At 57.2% G+C, this 26114-nt stretch overlaps 1 protein-coding gene across 1 annotated transcript in view; it reads left to right on the top strand.

Annotated features, from left to right (window-relative positions):
• The first annotated feature begins 311 nt into the window (after positions 1-311).
• HHIPL1 (HHIP like 1) overlaps positions 312-26114 on the top strand; it is a 33146-nt gene continuing 7343 nt past the window's right edge. The window contains exons 1-7 of the mRNA XM_059183087.1: positions 312-596; positions 5983-6629; positions 9190-9333; positions 11436-11764; positions 12228-12354; positions 14951-15096; positions 17532-17613. Of these exons, the coding sequence (XP_059039070.1) occupies positions 327-596; positions 5983-6629; positions 9190-9333; positions 11436-11764; positions 12228-12354; positions 14951-15096; positions 17532-17613 (1745 nt within the window). The 5' untranslated portion in view covers positions 312-326. The remainder of the gene's footprint in view (positions 597-5982; positions 6630-9189; positions 9334-11435; positions 11765-12227; positions 12355-14950; positions 15097-17531; positions 17614-26114) is intronic.

Genomic DNA, 26114 nt, shown 5'->3' on the forward strand with positions numbered 1-26114 from the left:
TGCACCTGGGGCCGCTCGAGGCCAGGCCGTCGCCATTGTATTAAGAAAGGCTCCCGGTCCTGGAGGTAGGGGCCGCTGGAACAGCGGGAACAGAGCTGGCGCCGAGCTCCGAGTTCCGCGCCGCGCCCCTCCTCGTTCAACCCCGCCGGGGCGTCTCCCGACCAGGGGTGTCCTCCCAGCCGCGCCGGTCCCCAACCTCGAGGCCCCTTCCCCCCGCCCCCCCGGGGCTCCCGGGGCGCGCGGGGCCGGGACGCCCGCCCCCCGCCGCCGCCGCCTCCTCCTCCTCCTCCGCGGGCCGGGCCGGGCCGGGGCGGAGCGGCGGCGGCATGGCGGGCGGGCGGGCCGGGCCGGGGGCGCTGCTGGCCCTGCTGGCGCTGCGGGCGCTCGGGGCGGCGGCGCACCCGCAGTGCCTGGACTTCAGGCCGCCCTTCCGGCCGCCGCAGCCGCTGCGCTTCTGCGCGCAGTACTCGGCCTTCGGCTGCTGCACCCCCGAGCAGGACGCGGCGCTGGCCGGCCGCTTCGGAGCCCTGGCGGCGCGCGTGGACGCCGCCGAGTGGGCCGCGTGCGCCGGCTACGCGCTCGACCTTTTGTGCCAGGTGAGCCGGCGCGCGTCGGGGCCTCGGTGGCCGGGCGGGAGGGCGCCGGGGACAGCCCCCGCCGGGCGGCGATAGAGGGCGGGCGGCGGGCTTTGGAACCGCGGGCCCCGGGCGGGGTCATCCCGCGCGGGGCGGGGAGCCGGACTTTGCCATTCATTAGTTTCGTGACTTAGACATTCTCCCGGCCTCAGTTTCCCCTTGGGAAGCAAGAGGACCAGACACACCGATGTCATCGCTCCCTTGGAGTTCGGGGGTCCCCTCTGTTCCGGGACCTCCTGAAGTCAGCCCCTCAGTGTCCCGGCCTCCAGGAGCCCCGCCCTTATGGGGCTACCAGGATGGGAAGGCTTTGTCCCTCTCAATGCTTTCCTACCCGCCCCCCCTGCCCCTGGTGAGGCGGGAACAGTCTGGACCTGCGGGGAGCAGGGAGCGGGGTGATGAGCTAGACTTGGGTTTGTAGAGGAGTATGGGGGACGCTGCTCCCAGTGAGGACCCCTCCCCTGCCCTGAGGACACCATCTCAGAGCCCCCGCCCCCTTCCTGGACCAAGTAAGGGGCGCTCACACCCTGGGTGAGCCAGGGCGACGTCTCTGGCCCTTCCCGCCCCCACCGGTTCCTGCTGTACCCTCCCTGGGAGCGCCCCCACCAGGCAGAGGGGCTCTCATCCTTTCAGACCACCTGAGGGACATATCCCTTTGGTGTTAACCTCTCAGTCCCATCCCCTCTGAGGGCAGAGCCCCTGCTTCTGCCCCCACAGGACTGTGCTCTGGCTGCTCCTTTTCCTCCTGCATGGGTCTGATTCTGGAGTGACTGACCAGAATCCCTGGGGAAATGGAGTCGAGGCCAGAAAGCCCTTAGGCTGGCCCTGGCCCACTGTCCAGGCAGTGAGACCTGGGTGGAAGTGTCTTGCCAGGCAGCCTCGCTGACAGCCTGCAGCCAGCCGGGGGAAGGGCAGGAGGGCAGGCTTGGAGTTAGGCTTACTGGGTTGATCTGGGTCCTGCCGCTTCCTGGCTCTGCAGCCGTGGGGAGGTCACCACGGCACATCATTGCATCATCTTTAAAATGGGGGCACTCCTAGCCGTCCCTCAGAGTTGCCACACAGACTAAAGGGCACATACTCAGGGCTCAGTGGAGGATTCTGGTGGGATTTCTCTAGTGCCTCTTTGGCCTTCAGTGGCTTCTCAGCCCTAGGCAGGGACGCAGTGGGGCCCAGAGGCCAATTCAGAAAAAGCCCAGAGAGACAGGGACTTGCTCAGTGGTCACACAGCTCAGGCATGGCCATGCTGGGCACTTGGCGCACACTCGGTGCCATGTGAGTGGGCCATCTGGGTCAGAAATAAGAAGGCCTGGGAGTGGATGAGGAAGGGAGCCCTGGGGAGCACCAGAGTGCAAAGCCCCTGTGCTGGGCATCTCAGGGGAGCCAGAATGGTCTGGTCAAGCATCTGTCTCACTAGCCTGGGGGCGCCTTGGAACCCGGCCCTTCCCCCTGTGGTCACACGCTGGTTCATGTAGCTACGCCACATTTGGTAATTGAGCACTTACTACATGCTAGGCTCAGCAGGGCAAATCAGGTGGGCGGATCCTAGGAGGAGGAAGGGAAGGGTCAGTCCTTCTACCCCTCGCTGCAGGAGGCTCTCCTCTTTCCTTGAGAATCTTCCCAGCAGGGCTTGGCCTTGGGCAACCAGTGGTGGAATGGCCACTAGCCCTTTACCCCAGGCGTCTCTGAGAGTGACCTCACGTCTGGAGTGAACTTGGATGGGAGTGGAGGTTGGATCACAGTTTCTCTGGCAGGGAGGGCAGGAGAGTGCTCGGGGGAGGCCCATGATGCCTGTGAGCCAGGGCCCTGTCTGGATTCATCACCTCTTGATTTCCACCCTGGGAGGTGGCCACGGGCCTTATTTACACTGAAGCATTCGCATCTGCCGTAGGGAGGCGGGGTCCCATGGAAACATGCTCGCTCCCACAGTCCCCTCCAGAGCCTGCCCCCCGTCAGGCCCCTGCAACTCCTTCAGGCGCCCAGAATGGCTCCTTAGCTGGAGGGTGACTGTCCCTTGTGGCCCCTTCAGACTCTTTCTGAGGGCTTCGCCCTTATCCAGCCAATGCCTGTGTCATCAAGAGGAAAAAAGGCAGCTTGGGACACATGGCCCCCAGGTTCCTAGTGTGCACACCACGACCTTCCTGGATAACTGAGCTTGCCTCTCTGTGTAACCAGAAGTCATCCAATCTGGTTTCTGATGGAAATCTATGTGGAACATCTCCTGCAGGCACATGTACTGGACCAACGTTTCCCCAGAGCCTGTTAGGACCTGGCCCTGTGCTGGGTCCTGGGCCCAGAGGCAGTTGGCAAGTCACAAGCCCAGCCTCAAAAGTCCCCTTGTTCAAGTCAGGAGACAGACACACCGATCTTATCAGAACACATAAAAGCCTTCCCAAGGGTGACTGAACACTATGGGGCATGGGGACAAAGGCTGTACTTTCCTTGGAAAAGTCAGGGAAGCCTTCCTGGAAGAGGAAACATTGAGAGTTCATCTAGTTTGAGCATTTACTGAACAACACATGCATCATCTCATTTATTCCTCCCAACAACTATGAGGTTGGAATTCCTTTCTCCTTTTACGGATGACGATGACACAGGCGCAGAGAGGTTAAGGAACTTGCCCAAGGTCACACAGGGAATAGTAAACTCAGTTTGCAGTACACTCTAACTCCAAAGCCCTTCCCTTAATAACTCTCTCATATTGCCTGTTTTCTTGGAGCCCCACTGTGTGCTGGATGGTCTCATAGTCTGCGGGACAGATAGACATACCAAGAGATAATCAAGTCCTAGGCAGACAGACCGGCTGAGTCCTCTCTCGCCATGGGGAGGTGCCAGCACAAGTGGAAAGTTCACCCCACAAGCCACAGTTACATTCTGATGATGTTGTGTCTGAGGTGCGGGCAGAGAGCCTGGAGAGCATGCAATAGGGCTAGGGGTGGGAGTCCTGGGAGGGCGTGGGGGGGAGTCCGAGAAGGCTTCTCAGTTAGGCCTGGAGCCATAAATAGGAGTTTGCCAGATGTGGAAATGGGAGAGGAGGAAGTATCCTCCCAAGAGAACACCGTGTGCAAGGTCTCAGCCTTCCTAAGGAACAGGTGTAGACTATAGAAATTTTGGGGACTCAGGGCGGTGAGTCACGGATGTCCCCAAGCCCACAGTGGCTGTTTCTGGGCAGCAGGCTGTTTGCTTCCACGCTGAATGGCCCAGGCGGCTGAGCAGTGTGATACTGTACCAGTTTTTCTTGGGTTTTCTCCTGCCTCTTCCATTGATTGTCCTTGCCAGCAGTGATCACGACACTCCCCTGTCCTGTCCTGCTTTTGGATTGCTTGGGTCTGAGGACCAAGTTTGCATTGTGTTTAAGTAAGAGTACACAGGCCACGAGTAAGGGCTTGCCAGGCCCAGCGTTGGGTGCGTGGAGGCTCAAATTCCAGCCTGGCTGTCCCTGGAGGCCTCTTTGCTCCCTCTCTAGCTCTGGGCTGGGCTTTGACCAGTGGAGGGCACTCAGACTGGCTTCTAGAAGTCTCTTCTAGTCCTGTCATGTCTCTGGGGCTGAGGACGGTGTCTAGCACATAGTCTGTGTCCGTCCGGTCAGTGCTTGCTAAAGGAAACACTGCTCACTAATCCGGGGAGAGCGGCGGTCCAGGAGTCATGAGGGCTGGGTCTGAGCCCTGGTGTAACCACTTCTTGGCACAGGGCCTTCCTAGAGCCTCAGTTCCTCATCTATAGAATGGGAGTCGCAATGACCTTACCTTGCAAAAATTAAGTGAGGCGTGTGTGCGTGCCGACCCTTCCTAGCCCAGCCAGAGCTGCTGGCCGGACATGTGGGAGGCTCCCGGGGGCCGTGAGGGAGATGGTACTGCGTAGCGACCTCATCAGCGAAGGGTGACACGGGAAACGTGGTCTTCGTGTCTGGGCCCGGGACAGTGGCTGACCAGAGACCAACCACACGTCGCCAAGTGGCCCTCAGCCTCACAGTAGCACTAATGTGCCAGGAGGACAAGGCCGTGGTGTGACCACAGTCGTTGAAAGGGAGGGCGTCACCCTTGGCCCAGGGCCTGAACACACACGCCAGAGGGCAGTCTGCCCCCTCCTGTCCCTGGAGGCCTCCTGCTGGAACCCAGCCTGGCCCAGCCAGCAGAGGGGGAGCGTGGTTCGAAGAAGCCATCCCCACCGTGAATCAGGACCTTCTGCTGGACAGGGTGGAGGGCAGAACACTTTATCCATCAGCTCCCTCCTCCCAGGGCTCAAAGTTTGGCCCCAGGAGGCATGAACGCTCCATATTCCAGATCGTGCCCATAGGGGTACTGCGTGGGGCCCCCAGTGTCTCATCAGTGGGGGACCCTCAGCAGGGGCCAGGGAGGCCGAGGGTGGCTGCGCCATCTGCCCCCAGAGCAAGAGGTCAGCTCAAGACCCCACCTGAGGTTTCTGAGCAAGGGAGGAAGAAAGGGCTGGGGCCGGTGGGGGAGGGGGGTGGGACACGTGGGCAGGCGTGTAACCAGCTTGCCACAAGACAGACTCCTCAGAGCTGGGGAGGGCGGGGCTGACCCCAGACCAAACCCCTACCCCTCCGCACTGACCGAATGGCATTGAATGACACTGCGGGGGGACTTGTGCCTCAGTCCCCCGTCTGCAGCACTCTTCCGTTCGTGGGCCTTTGTGAAGGTTGAGTAATGGAGGAAGGAGCGCCCGTTCACTGTCTAGGGCAGGTCAGGTAAGTTAGTGCCCAGCACACGCCCTAAGCACTCACTCTGGCCCCGCTCTGTGCTAGGCACTGTGAGGTTCTGGGACACACAGTGACCAGACTGACAAAACACCTGCCCTCGTAGGATTTAGGTTCCAAGGAAGATAGACAGTAAACACTCAGACACATTAAGTTTTATTATGATACCGAGTCCTGGTAAGGTTTTTTATTTGGGGTTTCTTGGTGGGGGGCAGTTTAAGCAGAGTCGGAGGCTAAGAGGTACTTGGGGTGGGGGATGTGTGCTCTCTGAGGAGCTGTCCCTTAAGTGGGGAGTAAGTCACGCCGATATAGGGCTGGGGCATCGTATGTAAAACTGTCTCAGACCCTTTCTGGCGCCCAGTAGGGGCTCAAGGTCAGCTGCTGCCGCTAGCGGTAGTAGTAATGGTTGTGGCTGCTCGTGCCGACAGAAGCAATAGGGCAAGGGGAAGAGGGTAAGGGGACAGGAGGGTGAGGGTTGCAGCCAGCGAGGAGAGTTCCCGTGTTGCTAGACAGATGGCGTTGTCCCCACTTTACAGGCTGGCAGCCTGAGGCTCTAGCAGGTGGGTACCGGGCCAGCGGTCACGCAGCTGGTATGCACCTGCCCACAGCATCCCGGGGCTGGCCCTGTCCCTGCAGGAATGCTCGCCGTACGCGGCCCACCTCTACGATGCCGAGGACCCGTCCACGCCCCTGCGCACTGTGCCCGGGCTCTGCGAGGACTACTGTCTGGACATGTGGCAGACGTGTCGGGGCCTGTTCCGCCACCTGTCGCCTGACCGAGAGCTCTGGGCCTTGGAGGGCAACCGGGCCAAGTTCTGCCGCTACCTGTCGCTGGACGACGTGGACTACTGCTTCCCCTACCTGCTGGTCAACGAGAACCTCAACTCCAACCTGGGCCGCGTGGTGGCCGACGCCAAGGGCTGCCTGCAGCTGTGCCTGGAGGAAGTGGCCAATGGGCTGCGCAACCCCGTGGCCATGGTGCACGCACAGGACGGCACCCACCGCTTCTTCGTGGCCGAGCAGGTGGGGCTGGTGTGGGCCTACCTGCCCAACCGCTCGCGGCTGGAGAAGCCCTTCCTGAACATCAGCCGGGCGGTGCTCACCTCGCCCTGGGAGGGCGACGAGCGGGGCTTCCTGGGCATAGCCCTCCACCCCAGCTTCCGGCACAACGGCAAGCTCTACGTCTACTACTCCGTGGGGTTCGGCTTCGACGAATGGATCCGCATCAGCGAGTTCCGGGTGTCCGCGGACGACGTGAACACCGTGGACCACGGCTCGGAGAGGTGCTTTCCCTGGAGGGGCCCCGCCGGGGCGGGGAGGGGGGCAGGGCTGGGATTGGGCTGGCGGGGGCCGGTACGCACAGGGTGGACCTGCACCGGTCTTAAACCCTCCATCACACCCGGTGAGGGGGGCTGAGCCCGTGTTTTGGGCTCGGCACCCCAGGATCATGTCCAGACTTCTGGATCAGCCACTGCGGGTGGTTTGTTGCATTCGATTCTCCTAGCGCCCGATGAGGGTAGCAGTAGGCTCCCCATTTCCCAGGTGAGGAAGTGGAGGCTTGGAGAGGTGAAACACCGGCCAGGCCACACAGCGGGAAGCCTCAGAGCTGGAATCCCGGTGTGTCTGTCTCCTGAGCTCCACCTTCCACTTCCCCTCCCCCGGATCCTCTGCCCCCCCACCCCAGCAGGTGTATTCAGCCCCCTCAACGTGAGCCCGCTCTCTGTGTATTATCTGTGCCCCCCATGAAGGGCATTTGCATCAGTCTGGGTCCGACAGGAAAATAAATCCCGTGCCAAGTAGTAGGTCAACAGGCAGGACTGGATACTGGAAATTAGTTCCTCAGGCATTAGAAATGAAAGAGCAACCTGGGGAGGAAGTAAGGTAAGCCTGAATTTCCCGGAGGAAGCTGTCTCCACCTCTCGGGCTGGAGGGTCGAGGTGAGAAGGTGGGGTTGCTAGAGCCCCAGAGCAGGAGGCAGCTGGAAACACAGTGGGTCTGGGCAGTGGAGCCAGGGAGGAAGTGTAGCTGCGGCCAAGGCTTGTCCAGCAGAGAGAGAGAGAAGGCAAGCGCGTGAGCGCGGGCGCTGGGGAGAAATAACCTGGCTTCTCCCTTCCTTCCACCTTCCAGTCTCCTGCCAGAGCCTTCCATTGGCTGTCCCTAGCTGCAGGCCAGCCAGCAAAGGAGCATGGGAAATGTAGTTTGCAGGATCCGAGTCTTTGACTTAGAGAGCAGGTAGGGGCCGAACAGGACTGATCTGAGGCAAAAAGGCAAATAATGGCACATTGGACAATTAATAAAACTAAAATCTTGACATTGAAAGTATAAAAAGGAGAAGGAATCAAATAGGCTGGCTAACATGAAGGCTAATGTAGGTCTTGTCATGCAGCGTTAATTTTGACTGTGAGCATCCTGACAGCCAGAGCGAAAGGAGAAAGCATAATTCTCATTATCTGATACGAGGCTGAGCAACCCGTTCTCCAAGAGATACCAAGTTATCACATGGCTCACACCGAGAGACAAAGGGACAGAATGGATGTGCTTCATTGCTAACTTTTCAAAAAGGATTCCTGGTAAAAACAGAAGGTGGAACACACAGTATAGAGAGGAGTCTATTTCAGAGTGAGTGTTCAGTGAGGGTCCTCTGGGGACCTGTCAAGCACAAGCCTCTAACTTGACTCACACAGGGAGAGGTAGGGGCTCAGGGAGGGGCCAAGACCAAGTGGTCACCCTTGCCCAAGTCAGCTGTCAGTCCTGGTTCCCAGGGCTGGGATCCCCGTGGTAGGTGGACGTCTCACAGTCCGAGCTGTCCTTTCCAGGGAGGACTTGGTGTCTGGGGCTCTGTTTCACCCCCCAAGTGATGTATATTGGCCTCGATGGAGAGATTTCCAGTCTTGGTTCTGGAGCCCTTAAGTCCTGGGTTCAAGTTACTTGACCTTCCTGTGCCTTGGTTTTTCTTCTCAGTATTAATAAGAGATTAGTTAAGTCAGTGACCTATCCTGGAAAGCCTAAGCAAACAGGGATTTGGCTACAAAGGAACTGGGAGGATCTGGAGAAGGAAAAGGGGAAGGTCAAAGTGACCTAAAGATTAGTAATTGCAAGAACCCGGGGGATCAGAACAGAAAACGTCTTTCTGCTGCTAAGTTTGCTGCTCCTGGTACCAAGATGTCTGGGTGGAACCCAAGAGTCCCCCTTTGCGAGCCACTGTTCCCATTCCTGCAACCACCCCTTCTGGAGGCAGTGCCAGAAGCCAGCGAAGTGCGACTTCTCCTGTCTTCTTGCCTTTCCACTCTCCACTGGAACCCTAACCAGAAGCCAGCTGGCTGGCCATGCAGCAGAAGGCCACGGCCTTAAAGGAGATCCCTGAGGGCTTGAGTGTGTAACTGAGCACAACCCACCCCGTGCAGCCCACCTCCTTAGAAATTACAGTACACAACGAATGACAGGTGTGTGTAGAAAGTGCTCGTCTCATGTGGCTGGTAGGCAGGTAGTTATGATTAAGAAGAAACCTTTTGTGCCAGTGACTTGGGCACTGGGGAGGTAGAAGTGGGGAACAGTAGGAAGACCTGAGTTCTAGTCCCAGCCCTGCTACCTATGGGCTGTGTGACCTTGGACAAGTTGCTCAACCTCTCTGAGCCTCTGGTTCCTCCTTAGCACAATGGAGTGAATTATCCCTGCCCAGCCTACTAGACCCTTACAAAAATCACCTGCTACAAAATATATGAAAAGTCTTTTCAAGTGCAAAATGGCATCCAAGAGAGAGGTTTTATTGGTGTGATCTTGTTTTGTGTTTTTGGCTGAGGTTGGTGTTTTTTTGTTTGATGGGTGTCGCCTGTCTTCTTTTAGGATAATCCTGGAGATCGAAGAACCAGCCTCGAACCACAATGGGGGCCAGCTGCTGTTCGGGGATGATGGGTACCTCTACATCTTTACTGGTGATGGCGGGATGGCCGGAGACCCCTTTGGGAAGTTCGGAAATGCTCAAAACAAGTATGTTCTGCTTTGGGCTGGCCAGTGGGTTGGTTTATATACTGTTCTGCAGGGGGACTTCCTTCCTCAACCATGCAGCATAGGGCAGTAAGTAGAAAGGGCTTGGGGTCCCAGCTCAGTCTGCAGCTAGCCAGTGGGGGACCCCCATCAAGTCACTTCTACTCACCGGTTGGAGAGAAGAATATAATCTCCAGGGGGAGGCTTGTCATGAGGAGGAAAGGTGATTGTGTTTGCAAGGGGCAGGCATAGAACCCATTTGTCACGGATGCCTGATAAAGGACATCAGAGAGCCTCTGGGAAGTCAGCCCAGCCCTGCTCGAATCAGAGGAAGGAAAGGGAGCCTTCCCAGACCAAATGGGGAGTGTGAGCTGGTCAGAGCAGGGCTGTTTGGGAAACTGAGGCTCAGGCTTGCTGTTGTACTTCTGGGCTTGAGAAGATGGCCTGCTGATCTTCGATCTTCTCCTACACACACACACACACACACACACACGCACGCACGCTGTCAATGAGGATATCTAGGGCAGCCTCTTCCATTCTCTTAGCAAAAATGACAAAACCTTCCTTAGCCCAGAAAGTAAAAATAGCGAGGGTGATGTTGATTACAGTAATTAAAGTGTTCGCAGTCCATGACGTGCGCTTTCATACGTGACAGTGTAAGAATCCCTGCAGCCTTCTCATGTTTGGGATGTGTTTAGCGATGTAGTGGGGAAAATAGAAATTAAGGATTTGGGGATAATTGGACGGAACTTAAAACATTATTTTGCTGCTATGAGTTTTGCCCACTTGCATCATAAAGCTGGCTGCGAGGCGTGGGGGCTCAGGGTGGGATCGGAAGCTTCGTGCCCAGCGGGCTGGAGCGCGTCAGGGGGCTCCTCAGAGCAAGACATAAGAGACCACAAATGGGGGATTAACCATGGGGGATTCCTGGGTGGGAGCCCCTTCCAGGGTTAAAGAAGGCACTGCTGAGACGTCTGATGGTGAGCTGGAGGCTGAGGTGCGGACACTGGGCTGGAATGAGGGTACACAGCCATGCACACTGCTCAGTCCTGCCGGAAAAGCAGTGGGGCAGGGCAGGAATGGGGGGGCACTAGAGTGCTCAAAGCGAAGACACGAGCCGGGTGATAAGGAGGTGCTCTAGAGAGCTCTCCTCGCTCTTGGGGCCCCAGAAACTCATGTTGCCTGGTGCCATGGGAGTGGCCCAACCAGCCCAGAGCTGCCTGGGGGAGTGGCAAGTTGTCCCCCTTGGTGGTGGGTGTGGCATGTGCGATGAAGGGCTGCTGAGGCCTGTCTGACATGGGGCCGTTCTGCCCCCTCATGTCCTCAATGGTGAGAGAGAAAGCAAGGACCCCAGCCTCCCATTTCCTGCTGAGATCTGCAGCGTTTTCTCTCCCCGTGCCTGAGCCCTCCCCTGTACTTCTGCACTTGACTTCGATTACGGCCGTTCACTCGCCAAACACTGAATGAACCCCTTCCACATTCCGGTCACTGTCTTGAGTGTTGGAAGAAAACTGTTCATCTGAGTCTTGGGGGAGTGTTTTCACTCCCTGGGACAACCCTGTAAGAAGACAGGAGGGAAAGGGAGCACCCTCACCTGGCAGCGAGGAGACAGGCATGGGGAAGTTGGGAAGAGTGTTGTGGCCTCGAGCCTGGGTTTCTGGGGTCCTGCTGTGTGTGCCCACCTTTTACAGCCCACCCTTTACTAGCCGTGTGATAACAGGGCACGTTATGTGACCTTTCTGAGCTCAGCTGCCCCATCTCTAAGAGGGCATCACAGTGGTACTCACCGACCTAAAAGGTTGGTGGTGAGGATGAGATGGGACAGGAGAGGGTGAGTATGTCCAACGCTTCCCGCTGCTTGGCACATGAGAAGGTGCCCCAGAAATGCTGAATCAATGAATGAACGCATGCATGCCTGAATGCGGGTACCCAGCTGGTAAGCAGCTAGGGAGGACTTGAACCAGGGTCTCTGGCCCCACAGCCTAGGCTGGCCTTGACCTGGCCCGGCACCTTCCGTAGGCTGCCCCGGGTGCCCTGGGGTGAACCCTGGCTCTGGCTGAGCCGAGCTGCGCCTTGTCCACCCCCCCCCCCCCCCCGCCCCGCAGGTCGGCGCTGCTGGGCAAGGTGCTGCGCATCGACGTGGACCGCAACGAGCGCGGCCCCCTCTACCGCATTCCGCGGGACAACCCGTTCGTGGACGACCCCTCCGCGCGGCCCGAGGTCTACGCCCTGGGCGTGCGCAACATGTGGCGCTGCTCGTTCGACCGCGGCGACCCCGCAACCGGCGCGGGCCGCGGGCGCCTCTTCTGCGGAGACGTGGGCCAGAACAAGTTCGAGGAGGTGGACCTGGTGGAGCGCGGCGGCAACTACGGCTGGCGCGCCCGCGAAGGCTTCGAGTGCTACGACCGCAAGCTCTGCGCCAACGCCTCCCTCGGTGACCGCGCCCCCGGGGGCCCACCTCCCCGGCTCTGCATCCCCCGTCCCATGGTTGTGCTCAGTGCCTCCCTTGTGCCCCCCGCGCCCCCGTGGCGCATCGAGACCTCCCCGAGCTCCTGGAGATGCTCATACCCCATGCCATGGGGTGTGCGCCAGTGCCTGCCTCCGGACCTGGTGCACCCCCATCCTGGATCTCCCCTTGCCTCTCCCCGCCTCCCCAGCGCTGCAGGGCTGCTCCTGGCTCTCCCTACCCACCCCATCCCTGCAAACCCGTGCTCTCTCTTCCCCACCCTATCCAAGCCCTAAGCACCTTCCTCCTTCCTGACTCCGTGGGGCCCTCAACTCCAGCCCTCCCGGTGACTTCACCTCTTCTTGCCCCTCTAGACTCAGACCACCTACCACGCTCATTGTGGGGGAGGGGCTGCCCGGCAAGCTCATCCCAGCTTCTCCCCTCTCTGCAGATGACATCCTGCCCATTTTCGCCTACCCGCACAAACTGGGCAAGTCTGTCACCGGAGGCTATGTGTACCGGGGCTGCGAGTACCCCAACCTGAACGGCCTCTACATTTTTGGCGATTTTATGAGTGGGTAAGTGGCCCATGGGCTCCGGTGCCAAGCAGCTGCTGCCCCTGGCTTGCTGTAGAAAGCAGGGTACGGGTGCACTGTGTGTGGTGCCCGCAGGGGGCACATGATCGCTGCCCTCCGACTGGGACCTCCGAGCAGGAGCCAAGCAGGTGTCCTCCTCTGGGAGGAAGTCGGGAGTCTCATCTCAGGAAGCAGCCTAACCCGCCCCCTGTCTCCGGATAGTCTTCCCGAGCCTTGCTGGCTGCCTCGAGCAGCGCCATGAAGGCTCGACTCCCAGCCACAGATGGGAGGCTTGTTGACGTGCAGCCCCCTTGGGCTTCCCCTCCCACCGGACAGTCATGGGCTCCAAGCCTGACAGCGGTGCTGGGGGGCAGGGAGGGCACAGGTGGAGGTGGGGGCAACAGGAACAGCTTCCTCAACAGACTCTGGGCCGCCTGGTTTCCCCAGAAGCCAGGACCTGCCTCTCATTTCACGGACTGACTGGGTTTCTGGGGAGAATTCCTCTAGAAGAGTCTGGAGAGGTCATTCTGCTGGGGAGGGGGAAGCTGGGGCTCCAGCCAGGGGCTGACTGTGGGGGTCCCTGGTGCCTTGTTGAGCCAGCCAGGGGCTCCAAGTAAGGATTTCTCTCCCTTCCTTCCTTCCTTCCTTCCTTTCTTTTTAAGTTCATGGGGTACCTGACTGGCTCAGACAGTAGACTATGTGACTCTTGATCTGGGCCATAAGTTCAAACCCCAGGTTGGGGGTAGAGATGACTTAAAAATAAAATCTTAAAAAAAAAAAATGTATCTGAGATTGCTGCGTCGGATCCTGGCCCACTTAGTCGCTGTGAGACCTTGAGTCAGTTACGTCACCTCTCCGTGCTTCCCTGTCCTCATCTGTAAGAGGGAGATGATAACAGTACTTGCTTCCTCGGGTTGGAGGACTGAGTCAGTTAAGACACATACACCACTTGGAATCTAGTTTGCGCTCAGTATCTGGTGGCTCCTAGTTATTCCTAGCTGGGGCTCCCGGCTGGCTCAGGTGGTAGAGCAGGAGACCCTTCATCGCAGGGTTGAGTTCAAGCCCCACACTGGGCGTGGAGCCTCCTCAAAGAAAAAGCAAAATTAAAAAAAAAAAAAATTATTCCCACCCTAGCCTCTCCACATGAGGACACCTGGACAGGGTCCCCAGGAGTAAACACCCGGAGCTATGGAAGCTCGAGGCTAGCCAGATAATTCCCATCTCTTGCAGGCTGCTGCTGTGAGATTGGTTTGTGGCCTGCACATGGCCAGCTGGGGCCGAGGGAGAAGCCTGACCTGGGCCTCTGGGTGCTGGGGCCTCTTCCCTTAGGGTCTGCCTCTCCTGCTCAGCTTTTCCATCTGGGAATGGGTCTAGATGAAGCCTCTCTTTCTCTCTCTCTCTCTCTCTTTTTAAAAAATTTATTCATTTAACAAAGAGCACACAAGTAGGGGGAGTGGCAAGCAGAGGGAGGAGGAGAAGCAGACTCCCTACCGAGCAGGGATCCTGATGCAGGCTTTGATCTTGGGACCACTGGGATCACAACCTGGGCCAAAGGCAGATGCTTAACTGACTGAGCCACCAGGAGCCCTCTTTTTTTTTTTTTTTTTTTTTTTTTAAGATTTTGTTTTTTTTTAAGTAATCTCTACATCCAGTATGAGGCTTGAACTCACAAGATCAAGAGACACATGTTCCACTCACTGAGCCAGCCAGGTGCCCTGAAGCCTCTCTCTGTACCTGATTCTCTTTTCCCCCTCCTGCTGTCCCCTAGGAGTGCTGAAGCCTCCTGTCCACAGAGATTCAACTAATTTTGCTAGCTTTTCCCAAGCCCTTCTGCTGGGTCCGGCTTTATGCCACAGTCAGGGCAACAGAGCTGAAAGCACCTTGCGCCCAAGTCAGGGAGACAGACCCATGCTTGGTCCATTCCAGTCCAGCCTCAGGGAGCCTGTGCTCGGTGCTGGGGGCTCCCAGTGCAGGGGCAGTCAGGAGGGCTTCCCAGAGGAGGGTACGTCCAAGCAGGGTCTGGTGACTGACGGGAGAAGGGAATTAAGGGCAAGATGGATATACTCTGAAGATGCCCGAGCTCCACCTTGTGTGGGAGTGGAGGCTGCTCCAGAGTCTGCCCGGACTTCTGATCACCAGCCCTGGAGAATTCCTCGGCTCCTGACTGCCTCCCGTGGGTCAGCAGCTGGGGCTGAGCTGACTGGGTAGGGGACAAGCTGGTCACCTTCCCCCGCCCTTCTCTGGTGCAGAGGAGGTACCCAGGGAAGGCTGCAGGCTGGGCCAGCTTTATGAGGGCACCGGATCCTGACCATCAGACTACAGGGGAGTGTCGAGAGCCTGCACTGTGGGTTGCGGCCCGTGCGTTTGCCAGGACCCCGTGTTCCGAAGGCCTGCACTTGGTTTCATGTTCAGCTCTCGCTGTCTTGAAATCCTTAGTACTTTTGGAACAAGGGGCCCTTGCACGCTTACTTTACACCAGATCCTGCAAATGCTGTAGGGTCCTGGTTCATGAATAACACATGAGTGGGTGGGTGCATGGATGGACTGTGGGTGGGGCTCCCCTGCCAGGCATGACTGCACAGCTCCTGCTTCTTTGCAGGCGTCTGATGTCCCTTCGAGAGAACGTGGAGACAGGCCAGTGGCGGTACAGCGAGATCTGCATGGGTCGAGGCCAGACCTGTGTGTTCCCGGGCCTCATTAACAACTACTACCCTCACATCATCTCCTTTGCTGAGGATGAGGCGGGTGAGCACTCCTGAGGCCCCAAGGCCTCTCGTTCTGGACCACATGCGTGGGACGGTTCCCCTGCCCCATGGGTCCTCTGACCTGGGCGGAGTCTCAGGCCTTCTGGCCGAGGAGCAAGTGGGCGGACCTTGCTCAGGTGTCGGTCCTCAGCAGCCTGGGCTTCTGTCTCCTCATCTGGAAGGTGGGAGCACAGTCCCAACCCCCACTTCCAGCAGACCTGCTTCTGGGCTGTGGAGTGAGGGGACCAGGAAGGGGTTTGTCATGGTGGAAATGCAGGCAGGTGGGGGAAGAGTGTGTCCCAGACCTTCACTGCCCTGGGCACCTGATGGCCAAGAAATCTGGCCTGTAAAATTAAGCCACATGATCTTCAGAAAGTGGGTGGACACCACCTTCTTGTTAGTGGGTTCCCATTCAGGCTCTTGTATTTTCGATGCAAGGAACAGGGAGGGAGGAGAGAGGATGAAGGGCCTTGGAGACTGGATCCTGCTCCAGCCCCTTTGTCCTTGGCCCCGATTGTCCCTGGACAAAAGCTGAGGGGCCCCCAGTGGGGCCTGGGGGATGCTTGGCAGGGTTGCTAGGCAACGCCCACCCAGGGGCCTTTGGAGGGGTGTCCCCTGCAGGGCCCAGTGCCCAGAGCCCCCAGGCCTAAGTCTGGGAAACCTTTGTTGGATGACACCATCACAGTCTAAATTTTCAAAAGGGCAGTCCCAGCCCCCACTGCCCTCTCAAGCCCACTGGGCTTTGAAAGCCCTTTCTTTCGGTCAGTAGGGGGTTAATGTGTTTGGGAAGGAGGTGCCCCAGGGGCAGGGCCTGGAAGGTGCAGTTCCCAAGGGGCCCTCCGTTCAGCCATCTGAATGACATCAAGTAACCTTAGCCAGGAGGAGCCTCCTCCAAATCGGCCCAGGGACAGCACATGGCCCAGGGACAGCGTGCTAGTGAGCTTGGGCAGGCAGCCCCTGGAAGGCACAGAGCCCTGGGGTCCAACACAAACAAACCTCCCCCAGCCACCGGCTCTGGCTCTCCAGTTGTTCTTCTGACACTTGCAAATTGCAAAACAAGGACCTCTGCTGGCCCGATGTCCTCCAGGGACAGTCTACACCCCAGAGAAGAGGACGGTGTGGCCTGGGTAGGGCTGGGCAATGCTGGGTGGGGGAGGGGGAGGCTCCCTGCCTATGCATGGCGTTGGGGGCCGTTATTCCCAGCAGATGCGACTGACAGGCCAAGGAGTGGGCCTGGTCACTTTACCAAGGTGGGGCTGGGGGTACCGCACTGGACCTGCCGCCCGGAGGCCTCCCAGAGGAGGGCCCTAAGCTTCAGCTTGGTCAGCCAACGGAAGGCCCTGGAGAAGGGCATTCCAGCCCAAGGTAGCAGCCCGTGCAGGAGTCTTGGGTCGCTCCACAGGGCTGGACAGTTGGTGTGAGGGCTGCATAGCCCAGGAGGGGACAGTGGCTCCCAGAGGCTTCTCTCCAGAAAGAGGCCCAGAGAGGGAAGTGACAGCCCAAGACTGCACAGCAAATTCATGCCTGTGCCTCTGGGGGGCGGTCAGAGGTCCCTGAGCACTCAGCACCCTGCCCTCCCCGGCCCCCTGCTCCCCCCCGCAGCGTGGTCTACCCCAGTTACACAAGTCGGCCCGCCAAGTGGCTTTGCCTTTCCTGAGATCCCTAGGTTTCCGGGGCCTTGACTCTCTGGCCCCACCCCCGGGCAGCCCTCCTTGACTGCACTCATCCCCACAAAGATGCTTTCCTCAGAGTTCGCAGCTCTCTGCCTGTCTTAGTCTCTCCTCGGGGACGGCCCCCGTCTTTGTGAGAACTCTTCACTGTCTTGCAGAGAAAGAGGTGTTAGCATGGCTGAGCCATCACATCACGCATGGGCTGTGTCTGGGCCCCCAGCCCCCATGCGTCCTGCATGGGCGGGCTCGGGGGCAGCAGGCCTTCCTGAGTTCCAGGAACAGCGGTTGCTGGGGAGCTGGACTGTGGACCCTCACTCGTGCCCAGAGGGGTGTGCACCGGGCATAAGGCCAGACAGGGACGAGGGTGGGGCTGGGTCTCCAGGAGGAGGCCAGAACATGGCTAGGTCCACGCAGAGCGGCCGGGCCAGAACATGGCTAGGTCCACGCAGAGCGGCCGGGCCAGAACATGGCTAGGTCCACGCAGAGCGGCCGGGCCAGAACATGGCTAGGTCCACGCAGAGCGGCCGGGCCAGAACATGGCTAGGTCCACGCAGAGCGGCCGGCAGCTGGGGACACTGTTGCCTTTCTCAGCCTCTGGTTTCAGCTCTGGGCACTGAAGGGCTTCGCAGACCTCCTTGAGGTTGGGGTCCCTTTCAGAGCCTGAGGGGAGCTGGCCAGGGCGGGGCAGGAGGGCAGGGGACAGGGTCCTGGCCGGGACCATATTCTAAGCAGTGTTCTCACTCCTTGCCTGGTTTCTTGCCCAAAGGGGAGCTGTACTTCATGTCGACAGGTGTGCCGAGTGCCGCAGCGGCCCGTGGGGTTGTCTACAAGGTGATCGACCCTTCCAGGTGAGCCCTGCCCACCGCACTGCCTGGGCTCCTGCTGTCTGCCAGCACTCCTCACCTCCATTGCCCTGTTTTCCTCTCCACCACCCCCTACAGGAGGGTGTTATCCATAGTCCCATTTTTCAGAAGGGAAAACTGAGACCCAGAGTAGGGTAGTGACCGGCCAGGCCCATAGTGCTGGTGAGGGGCAGACCCGGGGCTCAAACCTGGATCTACTGCCTCAAATCTAGCTCTACTCACCGTAGGGGGTGCCAAGGACACCGCCTGGGCCAGATAATCATGGGTTTGACCTCGCTTTCTGGCCTGCTGTCCACCCGACCCCGTCATTTCTCCTCTCTGACTCCCCCCTCCCCCCTCATTTCCTGGGCCACTGCACCCCTTGCTCCACCTCCCCGAGCCCCCGACTTGCCTCTGAGGCACCCTGATCTCCGCCTGTCCCCACCACAAGGCTCCCCTCCCCGCTGCAGCCCCCCCTCTGCCTGGGCAACCCAAACCACCGCTCCTGTCTAGAACACGCCGGGGCTTCCAGAACTCCTCCTTGGTCCTCCCAGTGCCCGTCTCCATCTGCTCTGCTTCTATGTAGAGTCGCTAATTCGGTGCCAGGCAGTGCTCTGACTCCTTCCTCGTAAAACTCCTGGACGGCTCAGCCGCTTTGTTTACAGAGGTGAAAATCCTATAAAAGTGGGCACCCCCTCCCAGCCAGAGCCAGAGCTGGACTCGGGACGGGCAGCTGGTTCCAGAGCCCTGCTCTGACCCCATGACTGCATGAAGCTACCCCTTCAGCCTTAGGCCTCACTGCCTCAGAGGGGCCTTTCCAGCCAGGCCTTGTCCGGTGCTCCCCGTGGCTCTCACCACTCAGAACCATAATCTGTACTCTTCCCCTGGCGGGAGAGTCTCCAGGGCTAGCTCTGCCCCTCCACCCCTTCAGAGGCAGTGCGGGCCCTGGGCCTGGTCGGGAGCACAGAGCAGAGACGCGGGCATGTTTAGCCAATGAATGGGTGATTGGGTTTCTCAGTCCTTCTCAGCCCTTTGAGTTTTGCTTTTCAGCTGGGCTCCCACCGCTTCGCGCCGTGATTCAGCACCTGGGCGAGCTGCCCCACGTGGGCACTGTAAGGTTTTTTCCGGCAAGATAAACACAACACCAGGCAAAGTGGGTGCAAGGCAAGATTTATTAAAAACGCTCTCCGGCGAAGTTTCAGGGCTCAGGAGAAGGGGAGCCAGGAAAGTTGCGCCGGGAGGAGGTGGGCACCCTCGGGCGAGGTTCTGCGACTCTGGAAAGCAGAGTGGCGGAAGTTGCGCCCAAGGCAGGGAAAGCTCAGGGGTCTTTTGGCAAGTTTCCCTTATTTGGATATCCTGCCTGCTCATCAGGATCCCATTGGTCCACAGGAGCCCGGGGCGGGGGTCTCAGATTCCTGCTTGGGCCTTTGTTCTCCTGTCCGAGCTCAGGTCTTGTGGCGGGAACTTTCGCCATCTTTGGTAGCCCTTCCTGCCAGCCCAACATTCCGACCTTTTGCTTAATATAATGGTGTCAGGGGCGTCGACTCGGTTCTGGCTACTTCCTCCTGACAGGGGGCATCGTCATGGGGGTAGTCGGAAGTGGGCAGGCGAGAGTAGGGCTGGAGGAGGAGTTGATTGATGGATATTCGGGCAAGTTCTTGTAGGCGACCCTGCAAGTACCGGAAAAGACAGGGAGCAACTGAGATTAGGAGGAGGATTATGCATACAGGTCCCGCCAGAGGGAGCAGCCAGGTCCCGCCAGAGGGAGCAGCCAGGTTACCCAGTTGTAGGGGTCCAGGCCCCAGGAGGACGTGTCTCGCCACCGTGCTTGGATCCGATCCCTGAGTTCTTTGATCCTGGAGGTAACTATATGATTGGTTAACAAAGTAACAACATTCTTCATTTAATAATAGTCAGGTCCCCCCTTTTTCGGCGGTCAGAAGGTCTAAGGCCCGTTGCTTCTGTAGAGCTAAGGCTGCCAGGCTGGTGACTTGCGTCTGTAGGGCTGTGAGGGAGTCAGCAACCCGTTCCGTGTCATCATTCAGGGCTTGGGAGAGTTTGTAAGAAAAAAGTCTATGGAGGTTCCTATCCCCGCTGTTCCAGTTGCCACCCCTGTGGCTATTCGTGCCCCTGTTATGAATGGGAGGAAGGCAGCCCTTCCTCCATGGTGTTGGGGAAATAGGATGGACAGCAGCTGGGATTCAGAGTAGATGGTGGTAGAAGGAGATAGTAGAATGAATATACAGCCCAGGGAGTCGTTAGTGGTCAGGCAGCGATAGATTCCCTGAGGGCACAAGAGAAATATTCCCGAGGGAGTACAGTACAGGAGGGAGGAGTGAGTGATATGGCCGCTGCGGTGGTAAGGGAGGACACATTAATAGTATGTATGTTTCCCCCGATGGGGCCCATATGGACCGTATTATTTGTGGCCCTGAAGTTGGGGAGTGGCCAGTCAATAGGGAGGGGTATCCCCAGGACGTAGAGTGAGGTAAGGTAGATAGGATAAAAGAGGCGGGGAAATGGCTGGAGGGCTAATGGGCTTAAGCCTGAAGACCTGCGGGGCGTAGCCAGGAGTCTGGTGAGAGCCATAGGCAGAAGTGTAGGCCAGGAAAGATGGGTTTCTAGGGTAGGTTTGGTGAGCTGGGCTTTGAGCAGCCCGTTGGCCTTTTCTACCTTACCGATGACTGTGGGTGGTATGGGATGTGAAGTTTCCAGGTTATGTTGAGGCTCTCAGCTACCTGTTGGGTTACACTGGAGATGAAGGCAGGTCCATTGTCCGACTGGAGGGTCCGGGGCAATCCGAACCTCGGGATGATGCGCTCGATGAGTATTGTAGCCACTATGTCCGCTGTTTCCCGGGCCATGAGGTATGCTTCGATCCAGCCTGTGAATGTATTTTATGGCGAGGCATGGGAGTGAAGTCCAGGTGTCAGTCTTCCCCCGGCTGATGACCTCGGAGCTGTTGGTTAGGCCCTGGTCTGCGGATTCCTCCTTGTGAATTCACCGGGAACAGGTTTTGCAAGCCCTGTGGACAACTTCGATTACCTTAGATAAGGAAGGATGATAGAACAATGGCTGAAGAAATTAGTGGAGAGCCTATGGGCCACTATGGAGGGATTGGTGGATGTCAGTAATCAAGGTGTGCACCAGATTGCCTGGCAGGGCAATCCTGTCCTGGATGTAGATCCATCCCTTATCTGGCAAGGGTATAGGCAGTAAAGTTGCAGGGTTTAAGGGGGGGGGAGGTAGAGAGAGAGAGATGCAGGTTCTCTAGGAATAGCAGATGGAATAGCTGGAGACAGATGGGCCAGAGATCGGTGGCTAAGGAGCTCTGTGAGTCAGCAGAAGAGTAGACCGTGATGGGCTGCCCTAAGGTCATGTTGAGGGCCTTAGAGGGGGGTACTCGATATCCCTTGGCCCCCAGAAAGCTAAGTAGGGTGGAGGTGTCGTCTTGGGAGACCGAGAGGGAGGGGCTACAGAGGAGGAGGTCACCCACATATGTAGGAGAGTACTGGCCTTAAGGACGCACTGCTGTTAAGTCTGTAGGCCTGGCCGAAAATGTGAGGGCTGTCCCTGAACCCCTGGGGTAGAACAGTCCAAGTTAGTTGTCCCGAAGCATGCGTGTCAGGATCCTCCCAGGTGAAGGCAAAAAGAAAATAGGAATCAGGGTGCAAGGGGACGGTGAAAAAAGCGTCCTTGAGCTCCAGTACAGTAAAGTGAGAGGTGTTTGGGGGAACGCGAGACAGTAGGGTTAGGAACGACTGGGTGGAGGGGGACCACGACCTCGTTGATAAGCCCAAGGTCTTGTACCAGTCGATAAGCCCCTGAGGGCCTGCGTACAGGGAGGATGGGTTAAGGGGGAAATGATGGGGATCAGGAGTCCCTGACGTTAAAGCCGTTCTACGATAGTTTCAGGCCCTGGCGGTGGGCTAAGGAAATAGGGAACTGAGCTTGAGGGAAACTTAGAGTTATCCTTAAGCTGTACTTGAACCGGGGTAAGGTGGGAAGCAATGATGGGTTCTGAGGTGTCCCACACCTGAGGGTCTACAGTAGGTAGGTCATCTGGAGCGGGGGTCGAGGGAGTGGAGAGGTGTAGGATGAGACGGGTTGAGGTGGATAGAGGAGAGGAAGGGGAGAGGCAGATAGTTGCCCTTAGTTTCTGGAGAATGTCCCTACCCAGTAGAGGGACCAGGCAGGAAGGAATCATAGGAACGAGTGGGGGAAGGGAAACCCATCCAGGCTACAGGTAAGGGGAAGGGTCGCCCTAGGATTGGAGGAGGTCCCATCGATCCCCATAACAGTAATTGGTGAGGTTCGAGTAAGTCCCGAGTAGGAAGGCAGAACAGAGTAGGTAGCCCCCGTGTCCAGCAAAAAAGAGATGGACTTACCCACTACCTGGAGCCTAACCCTGGGCTCAGCCTGGGTGAGAGGGGTGGCTGAGTCTGGGCTTCGTCAGTCGTCCTCCAATCCAAGCAGTTGAAAGGCCAGACTTACTGTCTCGGGGGGTCCCCCACGTTGAGGCGCCAAAGATACCCTGAGGTTAGGGCAGTCGGATTTCCAGTGGCCCATCAAATGGCATTGAGGGCAAGGCCGAGTTGGCGGCTTTGGATTGGGGCACTGGCAAGCCCAATGTCCCTCGGCCCCGCATTTGAAACAGGCCCCCTGGTGGGGTGCGATTGGTTGCCCCTCTCTGCTGGCTCCCGGAGCCGGCCGGCTGCAGGGCTGCTACCAAGGCTTGGGTCTGCAACTGAACCTTTTGCTGGAATATGGCTTGTCGTTTAAGCTCAGCCGCCTCCTCACGGGAATTAAAGACCTTAAATGCCATTTTCACCAAGTCAGAAATGGGGGTCTGGGGGTTCTCCTCAGCCTTCTTTAACTTTCTCTGTATATCCGGTGCCGATTGAGAGATAAAATGAGTAGCCAGTGGCCGTGGCCCCCGCAGGAGAGGCAGGGTCCAAGCGAGTGTACTGGGTTAAAGGTTCGGTCAACTGGTTAAGAAACATGGTGGGGTTGTCGTAGGGGCCTGGACAATCTCCCTAATCTTGTCGTAATTAACGGCCTTATTAGAGGCTGCCTGCATGCCGGCTATGAGACACTGGACCATGCGGTCGCGGCGCCAGTGGCCATCTTGGCCATCCTGATAATCCCAACCTGGTTCTACAGCTGGGACCGCCCGGGCTCCAGCATCAGTGAGCTGGACCTGATCCGCGTGCTCCCGGGCAGCAGCCTGGATGTGTTCCCTCTCCTCTATGGTGAGGGTGGTGGTCTGGACCACATGTAAATCATGCCAGGTGAGGTCATAGGCTTGGGCCAGATACTGGAATTCTTTAATATAGTTATCAGGACTGGCCGAAAAGGAGCCCAAACGTTTCTTAATTTGGGAAAGGTCCTGTAGAGAGGAGGGCGCATGAACTCAAACTTCCTCAACTCCAGCAACCTCCCTTGGGGGGCCAGACTAACTCAGCGGGGGGCTTTCGAGCCTTAGTGCGGCAGGAGCCACACAGACACATTCACGCAGTCAGGCACTCTTCAGGTTCAAACAGATTGGACACCCTCCCCTTTGGGTATCCCTGGCTAATGGGAGGTGATCAGTCTCCCCTTCCATTCTATACGAAAGGATCTAGTTCAAACAGTAGCCCTGCGGCTGTTACAACAGAATTCAATTAAACACAAAAGGTGTTTACCAACAGATTTCAAAAGCGTAAACCTAGTTCCAGGACCAGCGCTCTGGTATTTTATCCCATTCTGTTAAAGGTTACCAAAGACTTTGAAAGCTACCTTAAGAATGACCCATTAAAACTCTGAGACACAAGTAACCAGCAGTTCTACTCATCTCTTTGCTAGCAGATTTTAACAAATAACAAGAGCCTATTTGACCTTCAGTAAACTTTGATTGGAGTTTCCCGTTTACTGCGGATAAATTTGTCAGGAGTTCGGATAGGAGTGGGGAGGGGGAGAAGGAGGGGTAGACGAGAGCGCCGGTTCAGAAATCCTGAATTTAAGGGACCTTGGGGTGAAGGATCGCGGTGAGGAGGAGGAGGAGGAGGAACCAGAGGCCCTCTTGTCAGTGGGTGGGTGAAGCTCTCCAGGGGTTCAGAGAGAGGAGACGGGGAGGAGAGGTCCGAGTCTTTGGGAGCAGTGGGTGGCAGGGTAGGGGGAGGGGAGCAGGCCAAGAGGACCTGAGAGGTGGAGCAGTGAGAGCAGAGGAAGGGGCGAGAGCGCAGAGTCCAGAAAGCTGGACATAAGGGACCTTGGCCCATCTGCCTTGGTGTCTGCCGAGGTTATTTAGGTCCATGAAAATCTGATAGTTAAACGTGCCTTCCGGAGGCCATTGGGACTGATTGTCTAATCGGTATTGTGGCCAAGCGACAGTACGGTAACGTCGTTTTCACAGGTCCTGATCCAGTTCCAGGGTTTTAAGATTGGCCAGCAGGCCTAAAACACCCCCGGGATGTTTTAGGAAAAACTGTGTCGACTGCCGTAGAGGTTAGGACGTCTCCCAGCCTCTCGGAGTCACGGAGGTCACCTGGTGACCGGCGGGGTCCACCCTGACGCGGCCGCGATTAGGGCAGGGCTTTCCGGAAGGAGGCGTGGAATCAGGGAAACTCACCACAGCTTCGGAAGTGGCGTTCGGAAAGGCAGGTCCGGTTCAGCCAGGGAAAGGAGAGAGCCTCCCCACTGTGTGGGGGCTCAATCTCCTTCCCGGGTTTCGGCACCAAATGTAAGGTTTTTTTTTTTTTTTCTGGCAAGATAAACACAACACCAGGCAAAGTGGGTGCAAGGCAAGATTTATTAAAAACGCTCTCCGGCGAAGTTTCAGGGCTCAGGAGAAGGGGAGCCAGGAAAGTTGCTTTTAAGGGGTCTTGGGGAAAGCTCAGGGGTCTTTTGGCAAGTTTCCCTTATTTGGATATCCCGCCTGCTCATCGGGATCCCATTGGTCCACAGGAGCCTGGGGCGGGGGTCTCAGATTCCTGCTTGGGCCTTTGTTCTCCTGTCTGAGCTCAGGTCTTGTGGCGGGAACTTTCGCCATCTTTGGTAGCCCTTCCTGCCAGCCCAACAGGCACATCGGCACCCACCCCCAGCACTAACCCCCCCCCCCCCGCCCAGGGCCCTCAAAGCATCCACTTACATCCAGCATTCAGCAGCCCCCCGACGTGGACAGTTGCCCTAACCTCTGAAACATCCTAGGTTTGGAAAAATCCTGAAACACCACCACGCTTCCAAAAAACTGTTTTAAAAAATTAGAGGAGGTTTAGATTGATGGACAATTTGCAAAGATAGTTCAGAGTTTCCCGTGTCCGCCTCCCCGATGTCCTCTGTCATTAGCATCTTGGAAGTCATGGTATGCTAGTCGCAGTTAATGGACCGATGTTGCCACATTTCTATTAATTACAGGATTTCTCTAGTTTTCCCCTACTCTCCTTTTTCTGTTCTAGGATCCTCTCCAGAATCTCACATTTCTTGGTCATAACATTTTTTTAGCTTCCTCTGGTTTGTGACAGCTTCTCAATCATTCCTTGTTGACCACATTTTTTTTTAACACAAATCTATTCATTATTGACATCATTATTTATCAAGAAACACATAAGGACTTCCTCCTTTCATGCCTCCTTCCCATGTCCCCCAGGTCCCCTCTGGCTTTATCTGCTAGCGCCTGTGGGATTTATGGCAATGCGGAGGACCACATGCAAACGTGGCATTTTTCTTTGTTCGTTTTCCCTATTTTGTGTAAACATTTCCACGTTGCAACATCACTCAAAAGCATCATCTTGAATGGCTGTGTAATTGGCTGGTGAGTCACTGGGCCACAATTACCTTACCCGCTCCTGGGACATTAAGCTTATTTCCCATTTTTGTTTTTAAAGAGTGCTTCTCTAAGGAAATATCACATATATGGAGCATGTAATTCATGCCAGATGCTGCCTTCGACCTACCCTCTCCTTTTGCCACAAGGCACCTTTCTTTCGCTGTTGGCTCATTCCCCCCGTACAACTGAAGGGACCTGAGGCTTAGGGGGTTCTCCGGCTCAAGGGAGCCAGAAACAAACCAGACTCCTTCCCTCCCTCCCTCCTCTCTTTCGTGTTTCTCTTTTGGAATGCATGTCTTTCTTTGCACCCACAACATCCTGCAAAGAGGCTGCAGATGAACACCGGAACGAAGAACTGGGGAGCGGGCAGTGGGCGAGGAGGGTGTGGGCATCCCTCATTGCCCAGACAAAACCACTGTAGCATTTAGGGGTGCATCTCCTACCTTTTCCCTAACAGAGATTTTTTTTTTAAAAAAAAACATTATTTCCTTACGGAACAAAACCGTGCTGGGTCTGTCTGAAGCATGTGGGTATTATCTGGGCTTCAGAGCAAAACCCAGTCTTTCTGCAGCTTTGGGAAGCCTGTGTGCCTGGCTGTGTTTCTTCAACCTCGGGGGTGGGGGGGGAAGACCCATACCCCTCCTCAGTTTCCCTCTTTGGCCAAGCCTGTCTGGAAGCTACCTCCTGTCACATGGCCACT

This window comes from Mustela lutreola, chromosome 7 (assembly GCF_030435805.1).
Source record: "Mustela lutreola isolate mMusLut2 chromosome 7, mMusLut2.pri, whole genome shotgun sequence".
NCBI lineage: Eukaryota > Metazoa > Chordata > Mammalia > Carnivora > Mustelidae > Mustela > Mustela lutreola.